The 23,808-nt window shown below is 39.3% G+C and overlaps 2 protein-coding genes across 4 annotated transcripts; both read right to left on the bottom strand.

The window, feature by feature from the left end:
- Nucleotides 1-12,514: 12,514 nt before the first annotated feature.
- On the bottom strand, nucleotides 12,515-17,383 carry tnfsf13 (TNF superfamily member 13). Of its 3 annotated transcripts, none has more exons than XM_017460274.3 (6): nucleotides 17,013-17,364; nucleotides 15,871-15,952; nucleotides 14,825-14,875; nucleotides 14,594-14,712; nucleotides 14,366-14,504; nucleotides 12,515-13,631 (listed from the first exon to the last, which is right to left on the bottom strand). In XM_017460274.3, exons 1-6 carry the CDS (start codon nucleotides 17,157-17,159, stop codon nucleotides 13,522-13,524), a joined length of 648 nt encoding a protein of 215 aa, XP_017315763.1. In that variant the 5' UTR covers nucleotides 17,160-17,364; the 3' UTR covers nucleotides 12,515-13,521. The 3 variants fall into 3 exon arrangements, with proteins under 3 accessions (XP_017315763.1, XP_017315765.1, XP_047007752.1); XM_017460276.3 differs by having other exon boundaries at nucleotides 14,825-14,872; nucleotides 17,013-17,361; XM_047151796.2 differs by having other exon boundaries at nucleotides 13,522-13,631; nucleotides 14,331-14,504; nucleotides 17,013-17,383.
- A 1,945-nt stretch (nucleotides 17,384-19,328) lies between these two features.
- Nucleotides 19,329-22,106, bottom strand: LOC108260174 (uncharacterized). Its single transcript, XM_017460248.3, has 7 exons — nucleotides 22,072-22,106; nucleotides 21,718-21,828; nucleotides 21,457-21,582; nucleotides 20,931-21,003; nucleotides 20,575-20,765; nucleotides 20,088-20,268; nucleotides 19,329-19,991 (listed from the first exon to the last, which is right to left on the bottom strand). The coding sequence occupies exons 2-7, from the start codon at nucleotides 21,807-21,809 to the stop codon at nucleotides 19,785-19,787; spliced, it is 870 nt and encodes a 289-aa protein (XP_017315737.1). The 5' UTR covers nucleotides 21,810-21,828; nucleotides 22,072-22,106; the 3' UTR covers nucleotides 19,329-19,784.
- Nucleotides 22,107-23,808: the final 1,702 nt, after the last annotated feature.

The following is a 23,808-nucleotide window of genomic DNA, read 5'->3' as shown; positions in this document are numbered from 1 at the left end:
CCTTCGCTTCTTGCTGCCTCCGTGTGAGGATGCCAGGAACCGGAATAAGGACGCGAGGAACCGAGGACAGTTGGCATATAAATGAGGCGTCTGTCGGATGTGTGTTTATACAACATGGTGTCTTTATACACAAAATAAATATGAACTAAAAATATATTAAACGTGTTCTTCACACACTCGGCTTCAGAAGGTTCTTCCTCAAACAGGGGGTGTTCCCAAACACGATTTACAAACGGAGCTGCAAGTGAAGTTCTCACAGCCGTGTAGAGATCCGTCTGAACCTCCGCTAATCACGCTAGCGCCGTCTGCAATCTCAGCACGCAGGACGATCCCAGAACGTTATGGAGCGCTGAGACTAACCGACTTTCCTATTACATTTAACCTGAATGTAAGTTCATGACAGCAATCACGACGACAGCAGAAAGTTTTCAGAGGTGCGGGATGTTCAACATCACGGTGAAATCGCTAATGATGTGCCGTCTAGTGGACGTCTCAGTGTGTGAACGACGTCTCAGTGTGTGAACGACGTCTCAGTGTGTGAACGACGTCTCAGTGTGTGAACGACGCCACTCGCGTTAACGCTGTCTCTGCCACTCCGCCTGGCGTCGGGCCGTATCACACCACCCTGCCGTGGATTATTTTCCTATAATAACACAACGCTTCCCACTTGACTGACGAGTCGGTGGTTGTTAGGTGTTGGAGTGTGTGTGTGTGTTACCCATAATGCACTTCTCTGGGTCAGGATTTCAGACATGTAGCTGTGCAAAACTAAAGACGTAAACTTTTGTTGTTTGTCTTTAAGTGAAGGCTTGTGTAAAAGTCAGAAAGAGAGGTGTGTGTGTGTGTGTGTGTGTGTGTGTGTGTGCGTTTTCCTGCATGCAGCTCTCAGGAGGTGTCAAAGTTAAACGGAAAAGCGGTGTTTACGGTTTACGGATTATGGGAGTGGTGTTGATGAGGCCGGTGGGAAACGTCTTCATGCCGCTGAGCTGATGCAGGATGGAGGGATTTTACACGTCGGAGGAGCGCAGGATTAAAGACAGGGATTTATATAGAGGGAAGGAAAAAAATGAGAGCTGGGGGGATTGCAGAGGAGGCAGAAAGATGAAAGGAATGAGAGAGAGAGAGAGAGAGAGAGAGAGAGAGAGAGAGCATGGCGGGGGATTTTGCGGCAGAAAGACAAAGGGAGACAGAGGGAAAATCATGGAAAGATTGCAAAGGAGGAAAAAGGGATGTTTGCAAAAGTGACAAGAAGATGAAAAGAAGAGGGACAGAGTGAGGGGGGGGGGGGAGAGAGAGAGAGAGAGAGAGAGAGAGAGAGAGAGAGAGAGAGAGAGAGAGAGAGAGAGAGAGGAATAGTAAAGTAGATGGGAAAGAAACGAGACAAGAAGAAGAGAGAGAGGAGTCACAGAAAGAGAGATGGATAAAGCGATAGAGTGAAATGGAGAGAGAGAGAAAAGGTGAGAGAGTGAGACAAAAGAGAGTGAAACTGAAGGAGAGAGAGGATTAGTTTGGATTTTGACTGAAAGAGGAAAAAAACTGCAGATTTGAGTAATTAGAAAGTGTAGTGTGTAGAGTGTGTGTGTGTGTGTGTGTGTGTGTGTGTGTGTAGAGTGTGTGTGTGTGTGTGTGTGTGTGTGTGTGTGTGTGTTTCCTGTCAGTGTAGACTGCAGGTCTGCTTACATCTGCTGCCAACCGCTCCCTCACACACACACACACACACACACACACACACACACACACGCTCTCTCTCTCTCTCTCTCACACACACACACACACACACACACACACACACACACACACACACACACACACACCCCATCTAAACCAGGAAACCAGGAACAATGGAGAACCGGGCTACTGCCAAACAAGAAGTGTGTGTGTGTGTGTGTGTGTGTGTGTGTGTGTGTGTGTGTGTGTTGATTTACACACCTATACCACAAACTCTAGTATCAAAATAAAAATCTGAAACATGTCTTATATTATTATATTTGATGATGAGCTTAAAACTGTGCCGTATTCACTACACACACACACACACACACACACACACACACACACACACACACACGCACACATTATTTTTGAAATAATGTAAAACAGAAAGGGGTTTATGTAGAACTCTGTTATGGAGGCTCAGAACCCGAGATGATGGGAGGAACCTTTGAAGAACGCGGTGTATGAGGGCAGTGCACTACTCTGGGACGTATTCATGAAATTTGAATGAATTAATGATGCTTGTTCCAGTTTACAGTGTGAAGGAAGTAGAGATTAATGCACCGTGTTGAATTCTAATATCTCTTGATACTTTAATAAAATAAATTAATCCCTTAGTAAAATTAGAATTTAATCTGAGATTAAAGCAACGGGATTAAAGTCAATTTAAAGTAAATTCGGTGTAAAGATGGAACCAGGATAAGATACTGGTTTCATTTCCAATCCTGATTAATTAATTTTTTAAAAAAAAAGAAAGAAGAAGAAATAAACTTTAAACAAATAAATCATCCTTATTGTTGAAACATGGAGGACAGAACACTGTTCAGCTGTTCCATAAAGCCGGATCTTAAATCACTGCACTTTACCCACAGTCACAATTCATTAATTAATGACTTTATTTATTTATAGAAGCTGTAAACAGTCGCTCCCTCACCAGCCTCTCTTTATTCTCTCTCTTAAAGTTAATAAGACCAGAAAACACTCTGTGCTGAAGATTTGGGAAAAGTTTTTTAGCTCTGACTGTTACACAGAGCTGACACTGGAGACTCCTTCCATACTCGTTTTATATATATATATATACACGCCTCCTTAACGATTTTTAAAATCAGTTTATATGTACATGACCCTGTGAATGAGTCCCTGTTACTATAGAAACGATAACGTATTAGAACAAGAGCGTTAACGTAAACCTTAAATAGCGGCTGATGAAACGTAACCTTATTATTATTAATATTAATAATAGTAATAATAATAATTAATATATATTAATAAAAACTCCCAAATCCTGTCTCTCCCTCTCTCCTCACCTTCATTGCCTCTCACACACTCTCTCTCTCTCTCTCTCTCTCTCTCTCTCTCTCTCTCTCTCTCTGGACTTTCAGACCTCCTATTGTGTTAATTGACAGGTATTAACGGGTGAATTGTTTGGGTTTTGGTTGTTCCTGACCTAGAAAAACAGACTGAGAGAGAGAGAAAAGGAGAGGGAGAAGAAGAAGAGGAGGAGGAGGAGGGGGTGAGAAGGCTGAGAGTGAAGGAATGTTCTGGAAGAAAGGAGAAAAGAGAAGAGAAAAGTAGTCTTTACTCCGCCTGAAGGATCGTTAGCCTCCGGCACGCAATCATTTAGACATTAAATCACCATCTGAAAGCCGGTGATGCGCAGTAACACACCGACATTTATACACCAACACTGCCAACGTATATATTACACACTCATACACACACATACTGTGTAATATATATATATATATATATATATATATATATATATATATATATATATATATATATATATATATATATATATATATATATATATATATTCACATACACTCTCTCTCACACACACACACACACACACACAAACAAGAAAGTCTTTGTTTGCCATTTGTGCACAGACTGGAAGCACTAGTACTTTGGAATGCTTTTGGCCTCTTCTTATTCTTCTTCTTTCTTCTCTGCTTTTCTTCCTCTCTTTTTTTGCTGTTTACAGAGCATGTCTTTCTCACCGACATCCTCATCCATCATCCGCACAAAGCTTCAAAACCATCATGGTGTGTGTTCCTGTCATGCACAAACACTCAACGGCTAAATGGTTTTCGAAGAAAAATCAACATCGTAATCCTGAACTAGGACGATTCACGGGTGATTCATTCTGTTTGACTCCTTCGAATGAATCAAAATAAGAGAATTCATGGACAGTTCCTTCTGTTTTACTCTTTTAATTTAATCCAAAGAATCGACTGGCTTTAATCCTTAACGCGGACAATTCATGCAAGCTTTGCTCAATTCGACTCCTTAAAATGAACCAAAGCGATCAATTCACATTCATTCCAAACGCAAATGATTCATGAACAATTCGTTCTGTCTGACTCCTTTAAGAGAATCTAAACAATTGATTCACACGAATCCTAAACTCAATTGATTGATGAATGATTTGTTTTGTTTGACTCCTTAAAATGAATCAAAAGAATCTATTCAATTCATTCCTAAATATCAAATGATTACGATGAATGATTCTTTTAAGGAAATCATAAGAATCGATTTGCCTTAATACTGAACTCGAAAGATTTGTGGCTGGATAAATCAATCAAAAGAATGTATTCACATTAATCCTACACTCAGGCGATTCATGGGTTATTCCTTTTGTCTGACTCCTTTAAGTGAATCTAAATAATCGATTCACACGAATCTTAAAGTCAGATTATTGATGGATGATTTGTTCTGTTTGACCTTTTTAGCTGAATCTTAAAAGCAACAGCATTATTGAGGAGTTAAACATAACATTTATGCCATTTGACACATCTAACATCTGACACATGATTCTTAAAGAACGTGTGGTTTAGGGAATCGTATGAAAAGGCAACGTCACAACTGTAGTAACATGTTAGCTAATCGGCTAATTGGTGGTTAGAGTTAAACGCACATGTTAAACCTGACGCAGTACATTGTGGATAACACGACAAAGACGACATGTTAGGAGAGAGTGTTGTGGAACAAAATGGCCGATGATTTAGGAAGCACTGTGGCTAGTCAGGAACTCTAGCGTTTGTGCCCCTGTAGACAAAAAAAAGTCATGTGACTTAATTGTTGAAATTGTGTTGGATAAATAGCTTTGCGTTTACTTTTATTGCACAATATGTAGTGTGAAAGTTATATTTTTTTAAAATGGAGTCACTGCTGTTTCTTAGTGCATGATGGGTAACAGCTGCAGAGAATAACAATGCATGAGCACTATATTCGTATTAACTCGAGTGTTCCAGTGTTTGGGTCGGAGCCAAAATGGCTCCCTGTAGTGTTGTAGTAGGAACACTAACAAGACTTTAACTGTAGGGTTTGGGACGGAGCCTGAACCTGAGATCAAAACGCTGGCACCACTACCACGCCGTAAAATACGCCTGCTTTCAATCGGACAGCGTGTAACCGGAGCTGGGCTTTATGTACTGTATAGCGTGTGTGTGTGTGTGTGTGTGTGTGTGTGTGTGTGTGTGTGTGTGTGTGTGGAGATGATGATGCTTCTGTAATGTGGTTCTGGTTGGTTAAATGCTTGAGCTGTCAAAGGCAATTTATCCCACAGAACAAATGTAACATAGGGCAAGTCCTCGTGTGTGTGTGTGTGTGTGTGTAAGAGGAAAAGAAAGGGAAAGGCAGGGCCGAAGCTCTTGGTTACAGGATATATAATACAAGTAGAGTGAATTCCCCCCTCCACCCAATGGCAGAATAATAAACACATGTTTATACACGCCCTAAACGCATACTGTACACTAAAACACACACACACACACACACACACACACACACTCACACACACACAGCTTCTCTTTTTGTTGGCATTCTCAACAGCTGCTCACAAACTGCATATTGAAAACACATGGTTCAGTTTTGTATGGCGCCGAACACGGACTTTAACATGGACATGAACTTCGATCCACTGGAAGATTGTGTGTGTGTGTGTGTGTGTGTGTGTGTGTGTGTGTGTGAGTGTGTGTTTTGTTTGTGTTTCCTGTTGAAGCCAGTCCAGTAACTCTCTGTCTGTAATCATAAAAGTCCTTCACAACTTTTTAGCAGGATAGAACAGTTTATCATCACAAACATGAACACACACACACACACACACACACACACACACACACACACACACACACACACACACACATTACTGTCTATCGATTTGTGTATTACTGTAGATAAATAATGCTAACTGTGACCTTAAAGGCATAATTAAAATCCATAACCTCATTTTTTTTTAAATATGTGAGAGTCCATCATCTCTAGAGGCGGGGCCTAGATGGCCGTAGTCATAACAACCTGCGATTCCTCATGGTGTTCAGCTACAGCATAGTCTCCGCTCGCACGCCCGCAAGAGTTTGTGTTTTGTGCACTTTTCTGGCTGTAAGCTTCAGAGTCTGTAAAGCCGTGATCTGATTGGCTCTCAGCACCTCTGTGTGTCAGAAGGAGAAGAAATGTACCTCTAGAAAATTCTCTAAACGATTTACACAGTGTGGTTCAGTTGACGTTTATAGATGACAGGAAGCTCTAAAGCCTCATGAACGCATTTGGATTTGTTTGTGCTTGCAGATTGATTCACCTAAATGAGTCAAACAGTATGAATCATCCATGAATTGACAGAATTTAGGATCAATGTGAATAGATTCTACTGAATCAAAAAAGAAATATGAAAAGAATCGATTCGACTTCATCGTGATCTCAAACGATTCATGACTTCATCTGACTCCTTTTGATGAATCGAGAGATTAAACACACAGCAGAACAAATCAGCCACAAAACCTTTAAGTTCAGTATTAAGGCGGAGTGATTCTTATGATTTGCTCAAAAGCGTTACAGAGATAGAATCGTTGAGAGTCGCAGAGAGTGATTCGTCTGAGTTTAGGAATAAGGTGAATTGATTCTTTGGACTCGTTTCAAGGAGTCAAACAGAACAAATAATCCTGGCTGACTGACTAGATTTGATCTAAACCGCACATTGTCTGAATTTCTTATTTCACCAAAGCAAATCCTTAAACCTCAGGACCCAAAAGGCATTATTTTGGGGTGATATACCAATTAAATGTCTTCACGAAGGATTAAAACCTAAACACACCCTGGCTGCCCTGACCCATCTGCATTCAGTGCGCGTATTGAGAGAACTGCAGCTCTACACTGCCCTCCAGTGGTCATGTGCTGGAAGTACAATAGCGTGTTAGCAGCGAAAAAGAGAATTCGTTAAAAATATATATATAATAATAAACCGTGTTATGTAAAAATGACATTTTAAATAATAATGCTAGTCTGTGATAGAGAGTGCACTAGAATTCATTCAAACAAAAAAAATCATGAGGAAAATTTTGTAGGCAAAGTACACTCGTAATACATGAATCTTAGCGCTATGCCAATATTTCTGCTAGCGGCTAAATATAAATAGCAGTTAGTGTATGAGTTAGCGTCCTGCATATATAAATACAGCCCTGTGAAAAAAATCCCAGCCTCTTTAAAGAATTCCCCCAAGCTTCTGTTCCTTTTTTTGTTGATATTTTTAGAGGGGGGGTAACAATAAAACGTGACCTCCGTTAGCGACGCTGAGTTAAACCGCGAAAATCAGCGAATATCTAATTAGTGTCTTGAGTTTATATTACTTTGACAACAGGATGTCAGATTTTGTCGCAGAAACACTCTACTTAACATTTCCAAACATTTCAGAGCCCCGAGGACTGCTAATCATAGCTGATCTTTAGCGCCAAGATACAACAATTACTTACGGTTAATTTGATTACAGATCACCGTCGTGTAATCACACCTTCTTTCAATCAGAGAGAATAAAAAGCAAATAAATATGTACACAAAAAAAATGTCCAGTGTATAAAATAATTGTGTTCCATTTAAGTCACAAGTAACTGTAATTGATTTGATTATTGCGACAGAGCTGAAATGTTGTGAAAACTTCCTGTGTGTGTGTGTGTGTGTGTGTGTGTGTGTGTGTGTGTGTGTGTGTGTGTTCTGTCTATGAAGTACAAGTGGCGTATATTTATACTGTTGTGTTTCATTTTGGCGTTGAATACTTATGCACATGTCGACACTTCTAAACGAGCCCTCAGCACGTCGCGCTAACCGCTAGCGTGTCAGAACTGGTGCTGCGTGACAGTTTAGCCCGCTGGGGAGGGTTTTATCATCACGTTTCCTGAAATTGAAATAGATTTATATTTTGTATGAAAAAAAAAGTGATGTGAAATTATACAATGAGCCACTTCTGTTTTATTCCCGTTACTTTAGCATCTGTGGCGGAACATAGAAATAACCGTGTGCGTGCGTGTGTGTGTGTGTGTGTGTGTGTGTGTGTGTGTGTGTGTGTGTGTGTTAGAAACAAAAAGAGAGCAACAGATAAGATGAGAAGATGGTGAAAGATAAAGGGAAGAGCTGAAAATAACTAGAATGTGAAGAAGGGAACATCTGGAGAATCTTGTAAGCAAGTTGAGAGAGAGAGAGAGAGAAAGAGAGAGAGAGAGAGAGAGTGTGCGTGTGTGTGTGTGTGTGATACAGAGACGGGGAACCTTCACACACTCCCTGCTATTGTATAAAAATCTGCTGAATAATGAAAAAGTAAAAATAATAATGACCCCATTTACCTTTCATCTGTGGGAAATGGCAACCTGTGTGTGTGTGTGTGTGTGTGTGTGTGAGAGAGAGAGAGAGAGAGAGAGAGAGAGAGAGAGAGAGAGAGAGATAGGCAAGAGTGCGTCATTAAGTGCACCCCAACATTTTTACAGATTTTGAAAGCTGTTTTTATTTCAGACATGTGAACGATTTATTCATTCGTTTGTTTGTTTGTTTGTTTGTTTGTTTGTTTGTTTGTTTGACTATAATTTATCATTCAGAGATTGAAGCCGAGTCCATATTACTACTTACTGTAGTATAGAAGATCACATAGTATAGTGTATAATACTAATGCTGTACCAAAAAGAAATCTATACTTACGCTATAACTGCAGAACACAGTAACAGTATAATGTATAATACTAACTTCAATGCTAAATAAATACTATTTTTATCTCTACTCTACTCTATAGAATATCATAGTACATACAGTGTATGTAGAATACTGTAGCAGTATAACGTGCAAAAATACTTTCAGAATTCTATTTATATATTTATCAGTTACTCGAGTGCTAATAGTAATAGTGTGCTAGTAGAATGTCGGCATGAAATAAAATAACATCATTATTATAAATTAAAATTATTAAGAATAAGAATGGCTGTGTAATACACCACAGTGGTTCAGACACACACACACACACACACACACAGGATTACCGCTGCCACTTGTATCTGTCTCATCGGTTGCCAGACACATGAGTAATGACAACCGGTCTGTGTGTGTGTGTGTGTGGGTGTGTGTGTGTGTGTGTGTGTGTGTGTGTGTGAGAGAGAGAGAGAGAGAGAGAGAGAGCGACAGAGAGAGACAGAGAGAGACACACACACCACTCCCACAGTGTGTGTTTTGTGCGTTGTGTAGCCCTGACCCTGACCACAATAAAGGTTAGCTGTGTGTAGAATGGGAGGAAGACGGTGGCCGTCTCTCTCGTCCGCGTTCTTCTCATTTGTTTTGTCTTTATTCCTCTGTGTGCACACTTTCCTGACACCGAGCTCCTGAGCTACTGTACACAACTGCAATGAACCCGCAAACTACACACACACACACACACACACACACACACACACACACACACTATGACATGCAGCTTCCTGTGCTGGAATCTAATCTTCACCGCATCTTCATTATATGTCACGCCAAGTGCACACCACACAACACCACACCACACAACACCACACAACACTACACAACCACACAACACTACACAACCACACCACACTACACAACCACACCACACTACACAACCACACCACACTACACAACACAACCACACAACACTACACAACCACACCACACTACACAACCACACCACACCACACCACACAACACCACACAACACTACACAACCACACCACACTACACAACCACACCACACAACACTACACCACACAACACTACACAACCACACAACACCACACAACACTACACAACCACATCACACAACACTACACAACAACACCACACTACACAACCACACCACACTACACAACCACACCACACAACACCACACCACACTACACAACAACACCACACTACACAACCACACCACACAACACCACACCACACAACACTACACAACACCACACAACACTACACAACCACATCACACAACACTACACAACAACACCACACTACACAACCACACCACACTACACAACCACACCACACCACACAACACTACACAACAACACCACACTACACAACCACACCACACAACACCACACCACACAACACTACACAACCACACAACACTACACAACCACACCACACAACACCACACCACACAACACCACACAACACTACACAACAACACCACACTACACAACCACACCACACAACACTACACAACCACACCACACCACACAACATCACACTACACCACACCACACTACACAACCACACCACACAACACTACACCACACTACACTACACTACACCACACTACTTTACTGCCCTTTACTACTAAAGCACTAAATTTGACTTTGTGTATCGCTTAGCTCTGTGTTTATGTGCTAACAGTAAAAGATATCGGGTTAATGCGGAACATGTTCTGTACAGCAAGCCTCGTGAACATTTTGTAAATTTTAACAGACACCAAAGGGGAAAAAAATGTTCTACTGAATACTAGTATATATTAAATACTTTTACTATATTGATAAATACTATAGTACTATATAGTACAGAACACTAGTACATTATACTATGTCAAATTCTGTAATACTATCCTGTGTAGAACTTTAACACTGTACTCCACAATATTCATATTTTAATGTACTGTAAATTGCATACTTGCATGATATGGCAAAAAATAAATATATTATATAGAGTACTAGACTATTACACTTACAGTAAACACCGTAAGTAGACATTACTATAATCCTATTCACAGAATAGTGTAATACTATTAGGCAGTATGAATAACATACGTGGAGTATACGGTGTATATTTATACAATACGAGTGTAATAAAGAATACGAATAATTCAGAATACTACAATGACATACTTATCAAATTCTATAATTTTATACATATAGAATATGATCATACTGGTGCTAGGATTCTATAGTTCTGTAATTCTATATTATACCATATAGATCACTGTAGTATTCTTAGTGGTATTATAAGATTATAGTATGCTTAGTATTGTATGATTACACATATACTATACTATACTATACTATATATAAAATACTTACAATAATACCATACCTCTCTGTGTTTCTAACACTGTACTTATTAAAACATTATAAGATACAATACTAGTACTGCTACAATTCTATATTTATTCTATTCATATGAAATACTGTACTACTATATTGTGTGTGTGTGTGTGTGTGTCAGGGCTCAGATGGGACTCGATGGGAAAGTGCACTCTGAAACAATGTGTGTTGATTAGAGATTAGGAATTTATGGAGGGTCCGATACGAGGGTTTGACCTCTGACCCCTGACCCTCTGTTATCTCTGGGATAAGAGTTTATTTCTGTTGAAGGCGTCGGTCTGGGAAAGCGCAGAAAGTCACACACAGGGTATTACATTTTAAACGTAATGTTTAAAACAGTATGAATATGATAGATGTCTCTTGTCCAGTCCGTTTTGTTTTGCTCCAGTAATGATTTATTCTTTCTTTCTTTCTTTAATAAAATCTGCTCCAAGTACGAAACTTTTTCACAAAGCTTTTCACGACCTTTTCTTTCAGCGCCTCGTAAGCACGGTGCTGATTATGATGGTGTTCATGTAGATGTTGGAGAGGTTCAGACTGCTGTGTTTTTGACCACAAGCTCGACATTAACCTCATTTAAAAAATTTAAATAAAAAAAGCGATCACACGTTCAGGGGGGAAATTCCTACAAATAGTTTCACTGTAAAACACAGTTGTTGTTTTTATTATACTTATTCACATGCCTGTGCTTTTAGGACGTTTATTATTCTTAGACATGCTGTTTTTAAAGCCGTACGTCACCAACACTAAGCTTTATTTATTATTTCCACTGAACCTCAGTCTCATGATTTGAGGCGGCTGTTCTTTATTTTTGGCAGTAAAAAAAAAGATAATTTTAGATTTTACCGTCATTCCCATCTGTTTACATTATTTAATTTATTTCTGCACCATCTGGGCATTATCACTCTTAAACACAAAGCCAAATACGTTCCATAGGGAGGTGGGGAGCAATACTCTTCCTGGAAGAAGTGTGTGTGTGTGTGTGTGTGTGTGTGTGTGTGTGTGTGTGTGTGTGTGTGTAAGCTAGTTTGAGCGACGAACACTACTACTACTAATAATAATAATCATAATACAAGCACATGTCTCAGCTACAGTCCTCTCCGAAACTATTGGAACACAAGGCCGATTCACGTGTTAGTGCTCTACACCAACTTACCCGAACTGAGCACTTAAACCAACTTAAACCAACTAATGTTGTTTTCCTCAGCTGACCCATTCGGCATCTGTTCCTCAGTACACCAGTGGTTTATTTCTTTTACAGGATATTACAAATTGTTGTATTGGCGATACCCAATGCTTGTGCGATGATTGATTTTCCGTTTTTTCTTCAAAATGGCTTGTTTTTCTCCCATACACAGCTCTCTGATCTTCATGTTGGTTTATCCTTTTTAACAACAAATGCAGCCTTCACAGGTGAAACTGAAAACTAGAACCAGGAGTAGATGTTCAGAGCTATTTATTGTTTAAACAATCCATCTGACAGGACACACCTGGGTAACAAGAAACACCTGTCAGTCACACGTTCACGTTCAATATTTTTGCTCGCCTACAAATTGGGTGGTTTGATACAAAATGTGCTGTGTTCTATGTCGTTTAATACGTCTAGATGTAAATACCAGGAAATAAAAGCTGAAATTGTAACCTCTCTTCTCATCTTCATCTTTTGATCTCAAATCCAAATGTCTTCAGTCTACATTAAAAAAAAACAACTGAATTGGCCTTGCCATTCCAATAGTTTTGGAGGGGAAAGTATTTGACTGATTTGACAAATGGAGAGCTTTTGGCTTTAGGGTTGTTTATCGTTTATGAGAGTGAATCACACACAGTAGAGTCTGATGTGTTTTATTTAAACCGCCTCACACACTGATCTAGATTTGACAAAACAACGTTATAGTTTTCTATAGGAAATTTAAAAATCACGAAACATTTCATTGTCAGGTCAAGGTCTGACAGAAAAAACAATAGCATGTAAGAAAATATCAAAAGTACATGATCACACGTGACCAGTTTATGCTGTAAAAAAGATATTTCATGTGTTACAGCTTCTGTAAGCAGGATAAGTTGATATGATATTATTATTATTATTATTATTATTGTCGCTTGTTATTTCTGTAGTTCCTGATTTCTCCACTGGGTGTCTCCATCCCCTCTATCATGGATCAGGAGCTAACGAGTAAACATTCATTAGAGGGATAAATAGACTGCTGTCAGAAATACAGCTATGGTGTGGGTGAGTGTTCTACTAACTGCATGCAAGAAAGATACGTAGAGGTGTATGTGTGTGTGCGTGTGCGTGTGTGTGTGTGTGTGTGTGTGTGTGTGTGTGTGTGTGTGTGTGTATGCAGATGTGATTCCTTAATAACCTTCTCATTAGAAATTCACTCGCATCGAACCCCCCCACCACACACACACACACACACACACACACACACACACAGGCCGGAGCTCAGATACTGAAGATCCCCATGAAGGTGGACTGAGCCGAGATCACGAGCTGGGCTGATCGCCGCGGGACAGAAAGTTCCAGAACTGACCCTGACTCCAGGAAGTGAATGCCTGAAACAAACAAACACACACACACACACACACACACACACACACACACACACACACACACACACACACACACACACACACACACACACACACACACACACACACACACACACAGAGAGAGACAGCACTTTGGTTGTGTAAGAGTTTGTGGCTTATCAGGAAATGCTTGAGTCACTGGTTCGAAATCCTACTGTGGTTTAATAAAAGTTTAAATATCTACTAATAAAAGGAGGTGAAAGTGCAATGGTACTGTTAATGGTACTGTGAATGGTACTGCTTTTGGTACTGTTATTGGTAATGTTAATGGTACAGTTTAGGTATGTGTTCATTAAAACAGAGTAAAGGGAAAGGAGGAACAGTCACCCCGCTTTTCGACCCCACTAAATTAACTAAACTAAACGACAGACATGCGATACAGGTTAACGTCGCTAGCACGGAGTTGGAGTTGTTGTTTAGGTTTTCAGCAACACAATAAAAGATGTCTGAAGTTCAGTTTCTGTGGTGAAACGTTTGAAAGTGGTTGAAGTGTAGTTTTAGCCTATAGTCTGAGAGTTGTGAAGTCGATTTGTGTTTGTTGTGAATAACAGAGTCATTAAAATTCCAGTGTAGAAATTCAAATGACACGATGACACGATTAATGATGAAAGCGAAGCAGACTGTAAACTGTGAGAATATTAAGAGGAGGAACTATGGCATTACTTTGGATATTTAGGAACATGGGAGTGAAGCTTCACCTGCGGTGTAACACGTGTTGAGAGGCAGGCTCACGTTACTAGGCATGCTCTTCAGGCACTTCATCAGTTTAGTCTCCGCCCCTTTCAGACGCTTGGTGATCACATGACCCATCACCCAGGTGGGGTCCTTATAGAGTACCTGCAGCAGCACAGGAACCAGGAACAAGGCTTGAGTTCACGTTCACTTTCACGTCGTTGATGATAACCTACAGAATATATCGTACTAACCTGACTGTAAATAAAGTATGAGCCCTCGGTCACCACGGTGATGGACTCCCCGGATACCTGAAGCCCCGCCCCCTGGCTACGCCCAACCGCCCAGGAAAGAACGGTCATATCGCGCTCATCTGAAGACGAGAGGAAGAAACAAGAACAGAACAGGAAGCATGAGTGTTTCTGAGGAACTCGCCAGTCTGCAGTTATGTTACGTACAGGTGACAGGTGTGTATCTGCGCGTACCGTACGAGTATGTGGAGTCAGGAACCAGGTGCAGAAACGTGCGCTGTTCTGCTGAGAAATGACAAACACTCAGGAATGAGACTAGTGTGTGTGTGTAACAGATAAATAGAGAGAGTGCCAGTGACAGAGAAAGAAAGAACTCACCAACATCTAACCATCAGTTTCATACCAGCTCAAATAAACAAAAACAAATTTGAACAGACCAAATCAACAAATTTGGACCACTGGGAAAGCGAAAAAAAAAATCAAAGTAAACTGGAATGTTCTCGAGGCCTAAGCAGCAAACACAAGCTGGTAGAACATCTCTTCAGCGTCAGAGACACAGAACAGAGACAGATCCTTACACACTCCGGGATCAGTGATCACGGCCTCGCCGTAGAGAAATGCACACACAAACAAACATGTCTTCCTGAGGAAGAAAGAGTGCGTCACTGTAAGACTGCTGAGGCTGAGACAGAGGAACACTTTCTCCTGCACTGTAATACCTTCCGGAACACAAGAGAACACCTGGAGACATTCTCTAAGCTCTTACCACAGTTTTCACAAACAAACCGAATGCAGGTGCTACTGGGGGCGGAGTCACGCACCTACTGCTGCATGGAGTATATGTACTTAACTATTGTAACCCCGGTACTTTTGTCCAACACTGGCACCTCGCATTTGGTCCATTTTTTCATTCTCCTTTCTTTTCTATATTGATGCTTTGGTGATACTGTATGTAAACAATCATGCCAATAAAGTACGTTGAAATTGAGAGAGAGAGAGAGAGAGACAAAGGGAGAGGCTGAAACGGAGGAGAGAGGGGAAAGAACAACATATTTTGTCATTGAATCTCATGGAATTGGAGAGAAAGACAGAAAGAAGTCTTCAGACAGAGTGAAGATCTGAAACTAGAAAGGGTTCGAACTGTAGCTTGGTAAAGAGGTTCTACTTAGAAACACAGAACGTTTAACACTTCCAGCAGAGCAGAAGGACAAACTGAAGATCTCTTTCTGGTTCTAGATCCGGAATGTTTCTGTAAGCGTGCAGGTCAGTGTTAAACTCACTCTGTCTCTTCTGTCTCAGTTTTCTCTGTGAGGACACGTCCCGTTTCCCTCTGCTGCTCCCACACAGAGGGGTCACAGAGGTCTGAAACACACACACACACACACACACACACACACACACACACACACACACACACACACACACACACACACACACACACACACACACTCTCGGGGTGTTTACATATAAAACAAATCTGGCTGCTGATAATCTGATTTCGGTAAAAATTATTAAGAATTATAATGTGATTATGTGCAGATCAGCAGTTCAGCAGTTCAGCAGTTCAGCAGTTCAGTACAGTCAGAGTCTAAAGCCGGGATCGAATCATCCATCGCTTCCAGAGTTACAGACAGACAGACAGACAGATAGACGGACAGACAGATAGATAGATAGATAGATAGATAGACACGCAGATGGATAGATAGACAGGCAGATAGACGGACAGATAGATAGATAGATAGATAGATAGATAGACACACAGATAGACAGGCAGATAGACAGACAGACAAATAGATGGATAGACAGACAGACAGACAGATGGATAAATAGATAGACAGACAGACAGACAGAGAGAGATAGATAGATAGACAGACAGGCAGATAGACAGAGAGAGATAGATAGACAGATAGACAGACAGACAGACAGACAGAGAGATATATAGATAGACAGGCAGATAGACAAACAGATAGATAAATAGATAGACAGACAGACAGGCAGGCAGATAGACACAGATAGATAGAGAGATAGAGAGATAGATAGATAGATAGATAGATAGATAGACAGGCAGATTGACAAACAGACAGATAGATAGATAGATAGATAGATAGATAGATAGATAGATAGATAGATAGATAGATCGATAGACAGATAGATAGATAGATAGATAGATAGATAGATAGACAGGCAGGCAGATAGACAGATAGACAGGCAGATAGTTAGATAGATAGATAGATAGATAGATAGATAGATAGATAGATACACAGATAGACAGGCAGATAGACAGGCAGATAGACAGACAGACAGGCAGGCAGATAGACTCACAGATAGACAGGCAGATAGATAGATAGACAAACAGACAGACAGATAGATAGACACACTGATAGACAGGCAGACAGACAGACAGGTTTCTCCACTCACCCACCCCTGAGCAGCAGTAGTAGCAGTAGAAGTTGCTGCACTCGGTTCTGACGCCCTGCAGCTCCGTCAGCATCCGCCTGTGTGTGTAGTGCAGGTGGAGCAGAGCCACCATCACCCCGACCACATACACCAACACACTCCACTTCAGCATGACTCCACAGCTGCGTGTGCTTCTAGTGGAAACGGCCGGACATGTAAACTACGGCATTACACTTCTGCAGAACTTCTGTTCTTAGGAAATGTCATCTTTCCCCTCAAGCCTCTGCGCTCACTTTCACTTTCGGAATGTCACCAGAGGCCGTGTGGGAGTGGACTGCTGCTTACTCACCAACCTTCTCCACACAAAGCTCTTCTGTGTCTCTGAGGAGTACAGCAGTTACACTACCAGCGATTAATCTCCGAGCGTTTTGACATCATCACACGGGAACCGTCTTATGTCAATAAATACTTTTCTTTTCTTTTTGTTCTCTTCAAAAATGTTTCGCAATGTGAGTGGCGTCTAACCCTGAACTCTTTGTCATGTTCCTAAAATCATTCCTGAACTGTTTTTGCGGTGTATCATGCAGCGTTATCCTGCTGAGCGAGGACACTGATATTAGGGAACACCGTTCCCATGAAGGGGTGTACTCGGTCTGCAGCAGTGTTTAGGTAGGTGCTACGTGTCAATGTAACGTCTACGTGAATGCCGGGATCCGAGGTTTCCCAGCAGAACATCGTCCAGAGCGTCACACTTCCTCCACCGACCCGCCTTCCTCACACAGTGCGTCCTGGTGCCGTCTCTTCCCCGGGTAAGCGACACGCACGCACCCGGCCTCCACGTGATGTAAAAGAACACCTGATTCATCAGACCAGGACGCCTTCTTCCATCGCTCCGTGGTCCAGTTCTGATGGCCATTGTAGGAGATTTCGGTGGAGTACAGGGGGTCAGCATGGGCGCTCTGACCGCTCTGCAGCTACACGTCTCCAGACGCAGCAAGCTGTGACGCTCTGTGTGTTCCGACTCCTTTCTATCAGAACCAGCATCGACTTTTCCAGCAGTTTGTGCTGCAGTAGATCTTCTGTGGGATCGGACCGGACGCATCACTGAGACTTGGGCGTCCGTGACCCTTCGCCGGTTCTCCGGTTCTCCTTCCTCGGACCACTTTTAGTAGGTTCTGACCACTGCATACCGGGAACACCCCACAACACCTGCTGTTTTGGAGATGTTCTGACCCAGACGTCTAGACATCACAACCTTGTCAAAGTCACTCAGATCCTTACACTTGCCCATTTTTCCTGCTTCCAACACGTCAACTCCCAGAACTGACTGTTCACCCGTTACCCTATAATAACCCCCCCCCCCCCCCCCCCCCCCCCCTCGACAGGTGCCATTTTAATGAGATAATCAATGCTATTCACTTCACCTGATAAAAATAAATATACATTTGGCTGAAGTATGACACTTTCAGAAATACCACTTACACAAAACCAAGTATGGAATAAAAAAAATCTAATAAACATTTAAGAATTTGCTTAGCTGACTTTATTTTATCATCTCTAACACAAACGTTAAAAAATTTGTGTCTTTAGTGAATGTTTACAAAGAGAACACTAGACCAAAGTTGAACACAATTTTTCATAGTCAAAATACATAACATATATACACATACATCTGAACATACACTGTATGGCCAAAAGTATGTGCACCCCTGACCATTACACCCATGCGTGCTTGTTGAACATCCCATTCCAAATTTATTCCCCCTTTGCTGTTATAATAAGCTCCACTCTTCCCTTCTGGGAAGGTTTTCCACTAGATTTTGGGGCGTGGCTGTGGGGATTTGTGTTCATTCAGCTACAAGAGCGTTAGTGAGGTTGTGGTCAGGCGCTGATGTTGTGAGGAGGCTCCAGTTCATCCCAAAGGTGTTCAGTGGGGTTGAGGTCAGGGCTCCGTGCAGGACACTCCAGTTCTTCTACCTTCTTCCAACCGTAAGTCTGCAACCAACTTTATTATATTATGTTTTGTGAGGAGAAGAAAGGTCATGTGAAATATTAAATCCCAAATATCAAAAACTACAAATAAAAGGGCAACATTACATCTGGGATGTTTTACTGCACTGTTACTTTAGCTAATATTCAGCTTATATCCTGAAAAAGAACTAAATTTCTGATGATAGATGTTTAGGAAGCAGTGGGGTTTGAGGTATAAAGTTAAAGGTCATCAACATAAAGTGAGACTCTGTAATAAATACCAGTAAAAAGTGCAGAGGACACAAACTTGTCATTTTACTGCATTAAAATAAGTAAAGGTTTAATATGTGATTCGTAAAAATTAGTCCGAATAAAAATCTAAACCCTTCATCCTCATTAAACATGCCAGAATATTTAAATACACATGAATATGCAAATTGATCGATCCAAATCATTTAATCACATCGCAAACTTAAATCATATGTAATGTTTATGGCAGTAAAGAGAAAGATGAGTTTGACGTGACATCTTTATCATTTTATTCATTTAATGTAGAATTTATTCTGAATGACAGAATCTTTAATAAAATCTTAAAACGTTTTCCACTTTAATGCACAGGCTTATCGACAGAACAGCACACAACACCTTGCCTGTAAACACAAACCAGAAGTAAATAACAAACAGGAAACACTAATGATTATTGTTGCTGATGGTAAACATGTCAATAAAAATGATAATCAGAATTAAAATCTCTGAAGAGAACAGGAACGCTAAATAAATTCATGAACATTAAAAAAAAAAAAAAAAAAAAAAAAAAGGGTCTATCTTATTTAATCGAGGGGAAACCCCAGAACGAATGGGGCTTGTGTAGATAAGGCGTGTCCAGATGGGGCGTGGCTACATATGGCGAGTCCAGACAGGGCGTGTCCCAGTTCCTCCGTGCCTCTCTGTGCGCTGTTCCCGTCACCACAAACGACATCATGGGGTTTCCACCGGGAGCGAGATCCATCATCTCCTCACAGCCACCAAACACCTGAACGCTCAAGGAAATAGTTATCGTTAGCCGGATCGTTAGCAGGAGATCAAAGTGTTTCTATTTAAAATAAGCCTGCTGTTCTGAACACTGTACCTGTGGGTTAATGGTACCGGTGTTCAGGTGTGTTGGACTCGGGGCAGAATACTGCGCGTGTGTGTGAGACGGATCCAAACGCCACGGAGTCTCTGGAGGAGTCAGATTGATGACATCTAAAGAGCAGCTGTTCTCTGGAGGGTAACCCAGCGTCGAACCCCACCACTTCTCCGTCTTCATCCTGTAACCATCACCATCATCATCATCATCATCATCACCACAATCATCATCACCACCATCACCACGATCATCACCACCATGTCTGTCTGTCTCTCCTGCTATCAGTCTGTCTATCCATCTGTCCGTCAGTCTTTGTATAGGTTTGTCTGTCTGTCTGACTATCTGTTTATCAGTCTGTCTATATATCTATCCATCCATCAATTCACACATGTTCCTCTTTCTCCTATACATCTCTTTTTCTCTCTACTGTCCTCTGGTCACTTTCATTCTTAAAAGTTCTCCCTCTCTGTTCTCTCTCTCTCCTCACTGATCTACGGCGCTCTGTTTCCTCCTCAGGTCTCCGATGTGCTGTGTGACCGCAGCTGCTTGTCTCTGTGCTGCGTCTCTTCTCTGCACTCGTCCTCTTCCCTTCTTCCTTCTGCCCATCAGCTGAGCCGGAGACGGCAGAGTGTCCACCGAGAGGTTCTCTTCCCTCACTCCTCTCACTCCTGTACACACCTGTACAGGTCACACACACACACACACACACACACACACACACACACACACACACACACACACAGCTCAGACCTCACCTAACTCATCACATCACCTGTAAATTCTAATTAGGTTCATAAATTAAATCATTTTCACATGAATTAATAAACAAGGAAACGTTCTGACCATCTCGGTGGGTTCTCTGTAGAACATGTTTAACGGATCTCCACAGCCCGGATCATAGCACGCTGCTTTCTCACTGAAATAAACAAAAACACACACGTATATCTAATGAACTATTTAAAATGAATGAAACACATTCCAATATATCAGGATCCAATTCCTACTTCTGTGAGAAATTAATTTCATCATAGATATAAAAGCTGACAGTCTATAAATGTTGACACTACGCATGAAAGGGTTAATTAACATCTAGAGTGTTAACTCTCACAGTGTCCAGCTGGATGTATATAATGCTGATTCAATGCTACGCAGAACTTCACGTGTTAATTAAACACTGCACAAATGAATATGTTAATTTAGTAAGTGACTATAGGTGTTAAAATGCTGTATTAGATATTAATTCAGCTGGTTCAGTAGTGTAAGTGTTAAATATTGTGCTAGTTTCACTGTCACGTGACCCTGGGTAAACCCTTGAGCTTGTCCACAAAGCTGTGTGTTTTATTTATTTGTTTGTTTGTTTGTTTTTTACCTCGGATATCTGAGGATTTTCTCCCAAAACTCCTCACCATACTGAGAGAGTGATGAAGAGAGATGAAGATCTGGGGCAGGGAGACAAACAGTGGCCGCAGAGCACCGGTGCACTTCCCGCGACCGCCTGCAGGGGACAGCACACACCCACTAATCACATTCAGCAGCGCTTATTCACCTGAACCGTTAAACGCATTTCAGCTCGAAGTCTAAAATCGGCAAATAAATCATCAAATAAAACATATAAATATGATAGTTTTACTTTGCAAAACTGAGAAACTGCCCGCTTTCTTCTGTTTCAGCCGGTTCGACTTGATACAGCTGGAAGCCATGTGTGGTCCACTGCTGCCACATTGAGCTATGCTAAGCTAATCTTCAATAAATAAAAAAAGAAGAAAAAAAGGCTGCTAAATAGTTAGCGCGCGATAGCTTAGCTAATCACTTTGGCGATTATTTAGTGAATACTATTATATATTATACTTTTATGTATATATTTATTATTATTGTGCTAATTTCTATAAACTTTTTTAAAGTCTTTTTAAGACCTGAAATAATTTAAATAGCTAGCTGCTAAACTTTGTTATCCTATGCTAATTAGCTAGACATTTATATTTACTTAGCTCAGCTGATTTCCGGTTCGGGCGCGAGCTGTCATGCATGCGCAGTAAGGTTCATGCCTTTGTTATTATTCCTTATTATACTTCTAAGAGCTCAAACTGTTGAATGTTTAAATTCTGTTTTATTAGTAATAAAGTAGAATTTATATTTTGCATTAATGAAATCAATGATAAATTTATACTCGTTTAAAGGGTTTTAAAAATCCATTCTTTAATTTCTTCTCCGTTTTTTCTATTTCTTTTTGTATTTGTCACTTTTCTCTCGCTCTCTCTGGCTCATTCTCTCTCTCTATCACTCACTCTGTTTGGCATTCTTTCTCGCTTACTTTCTTTTTCCCCTATCTTTATTTCTTTCTATCTTTTCTTCTTTTTTTTCCTCCACTATTTTACTTCCCACACAAATTGTGTATTTCCTTCGCGAAATATAAATAGTTATATTTTATGATTGTGTGGATTTTTTTTCTGTTTACATGCTGCTTCTTTTTTTTTTTTTTTTTTTTTAGCACTTTAGGCAAACACACACACACACACACACATACATACATACATACATACATACATTATATATATATATATATATATATACACACACACACATACATATACATGTATGTATATATATATATATATACATACATATACATGTATGTATATATATATATATATATATATATATATATATATATATATATATATACACATACATGTATGTGTATATATATATATATATATATACACATACATGTATGTGTATATATATATATATATATATACACATACATGTATGTGTATATATATATATATATATATATACACATACATGTATGTGTATATATATATATATATATATACACATACATGTATGTGTATATATATATATATATATATATACACATACATGTATGTGTATATATATATATATATACACATACATGTATGTGTATATATATATATATATATATATATATATATATATATATATATACACATACATGTATGTGTATATATATATATATATATATATATATATATATATATATATATACACATACATGTATATATATATATATATATATACACATACATGTATGTGTATATATATATATATATATATACACATACATGTATGTGTATATATATATATATATATATATATATATATATATATATATATATATATATATACACATACATGTATATATATATATATATATATATATATATATATATATATATACATGTATGTGTATATATATATATATATATATATATATATATATATATATATACACATACATGTATATATATATATATATATATATATATATATATATACACATACATGTATGTGTATATATATATATATATACACATACATGTATGTGTATATATATATATATATATATACACATACATGTATGTGTATATATATATATATATATATATATATATATATATATATATATATATATATATATACACATACATGTATGTGTATATATATATATATATATATATATATATATATATATATATATATATATATATATATATATATATATACACATACATGTATGTGTATATATATATATATATATATATATATATACACATACATGTATGTGTATATATATATATATATATATATATATATATATATATACACATACATGTATGTGTATATATATATATATATATATATATACACATGTATGTGTATATATATATATATATAT

This window comes from Ictalurus punctatus, chromosome 28 (assembly GCF_001660625.3).
Source record: "Ictalurus punctatus breed USDA103 chromosome 28, Coco_2.0, whole genome shotgun sequence".
Taxonomy (NCBI): Eukaryota; Metazoa; Chordata; class Actinopteri; order Siluriformes; family Ictaluridae; genus Ictalurus; species Ictalurus punctatus.
Note: the sequence above shows the minus strand (reverse complement) of the source record. Positions and strands in the feature narration are given on the sequence as shown.

Coding starts and splice junctions, on each gene's coding strand:
- tnfsf13 (XM_017460274.3), bottom strand. CDS start 17,159: ATGCTGAAGTGGAGTGTGTTGGTGTATGTGGTCGGGGTGATGGTGGCT. Junction 14,713..14,824: donor TGACTCCACATACTCGTACG/GTACGCGCAGAT, acceptor TCTCGTCTTCAG/ATGAGCGCGATATGACCGTT. Junction 13,632..14,365: donor CAACACGTGTTACACCGCAG/GTGAAGCTTCAC, acceptor TGTTTGTTTCAG/GCATTCACTTCCTGGAGTCA.
- LOC108260174 (XM_017460248.3), bottom strand. CDS start 21,809: ATGTGGCAGCAGTGGACCACACATGGCTTCCAGCTGTATCAAGTCGAA. Junction 21,004..21,456: donor AAAATCCTCAGATATCCGAG/GTAAAAAACAAA, acceptor TGTTTATTTCAG/TGAGAAAGCAGCGTGCTATG. Junction 20,269..20,574: donor AAACAGAGCGCCGTAGATCA/GTGAGGAGAGAG, acceptor TGATGGTTACAG/GATGAAGACGGAGAAGTGGT.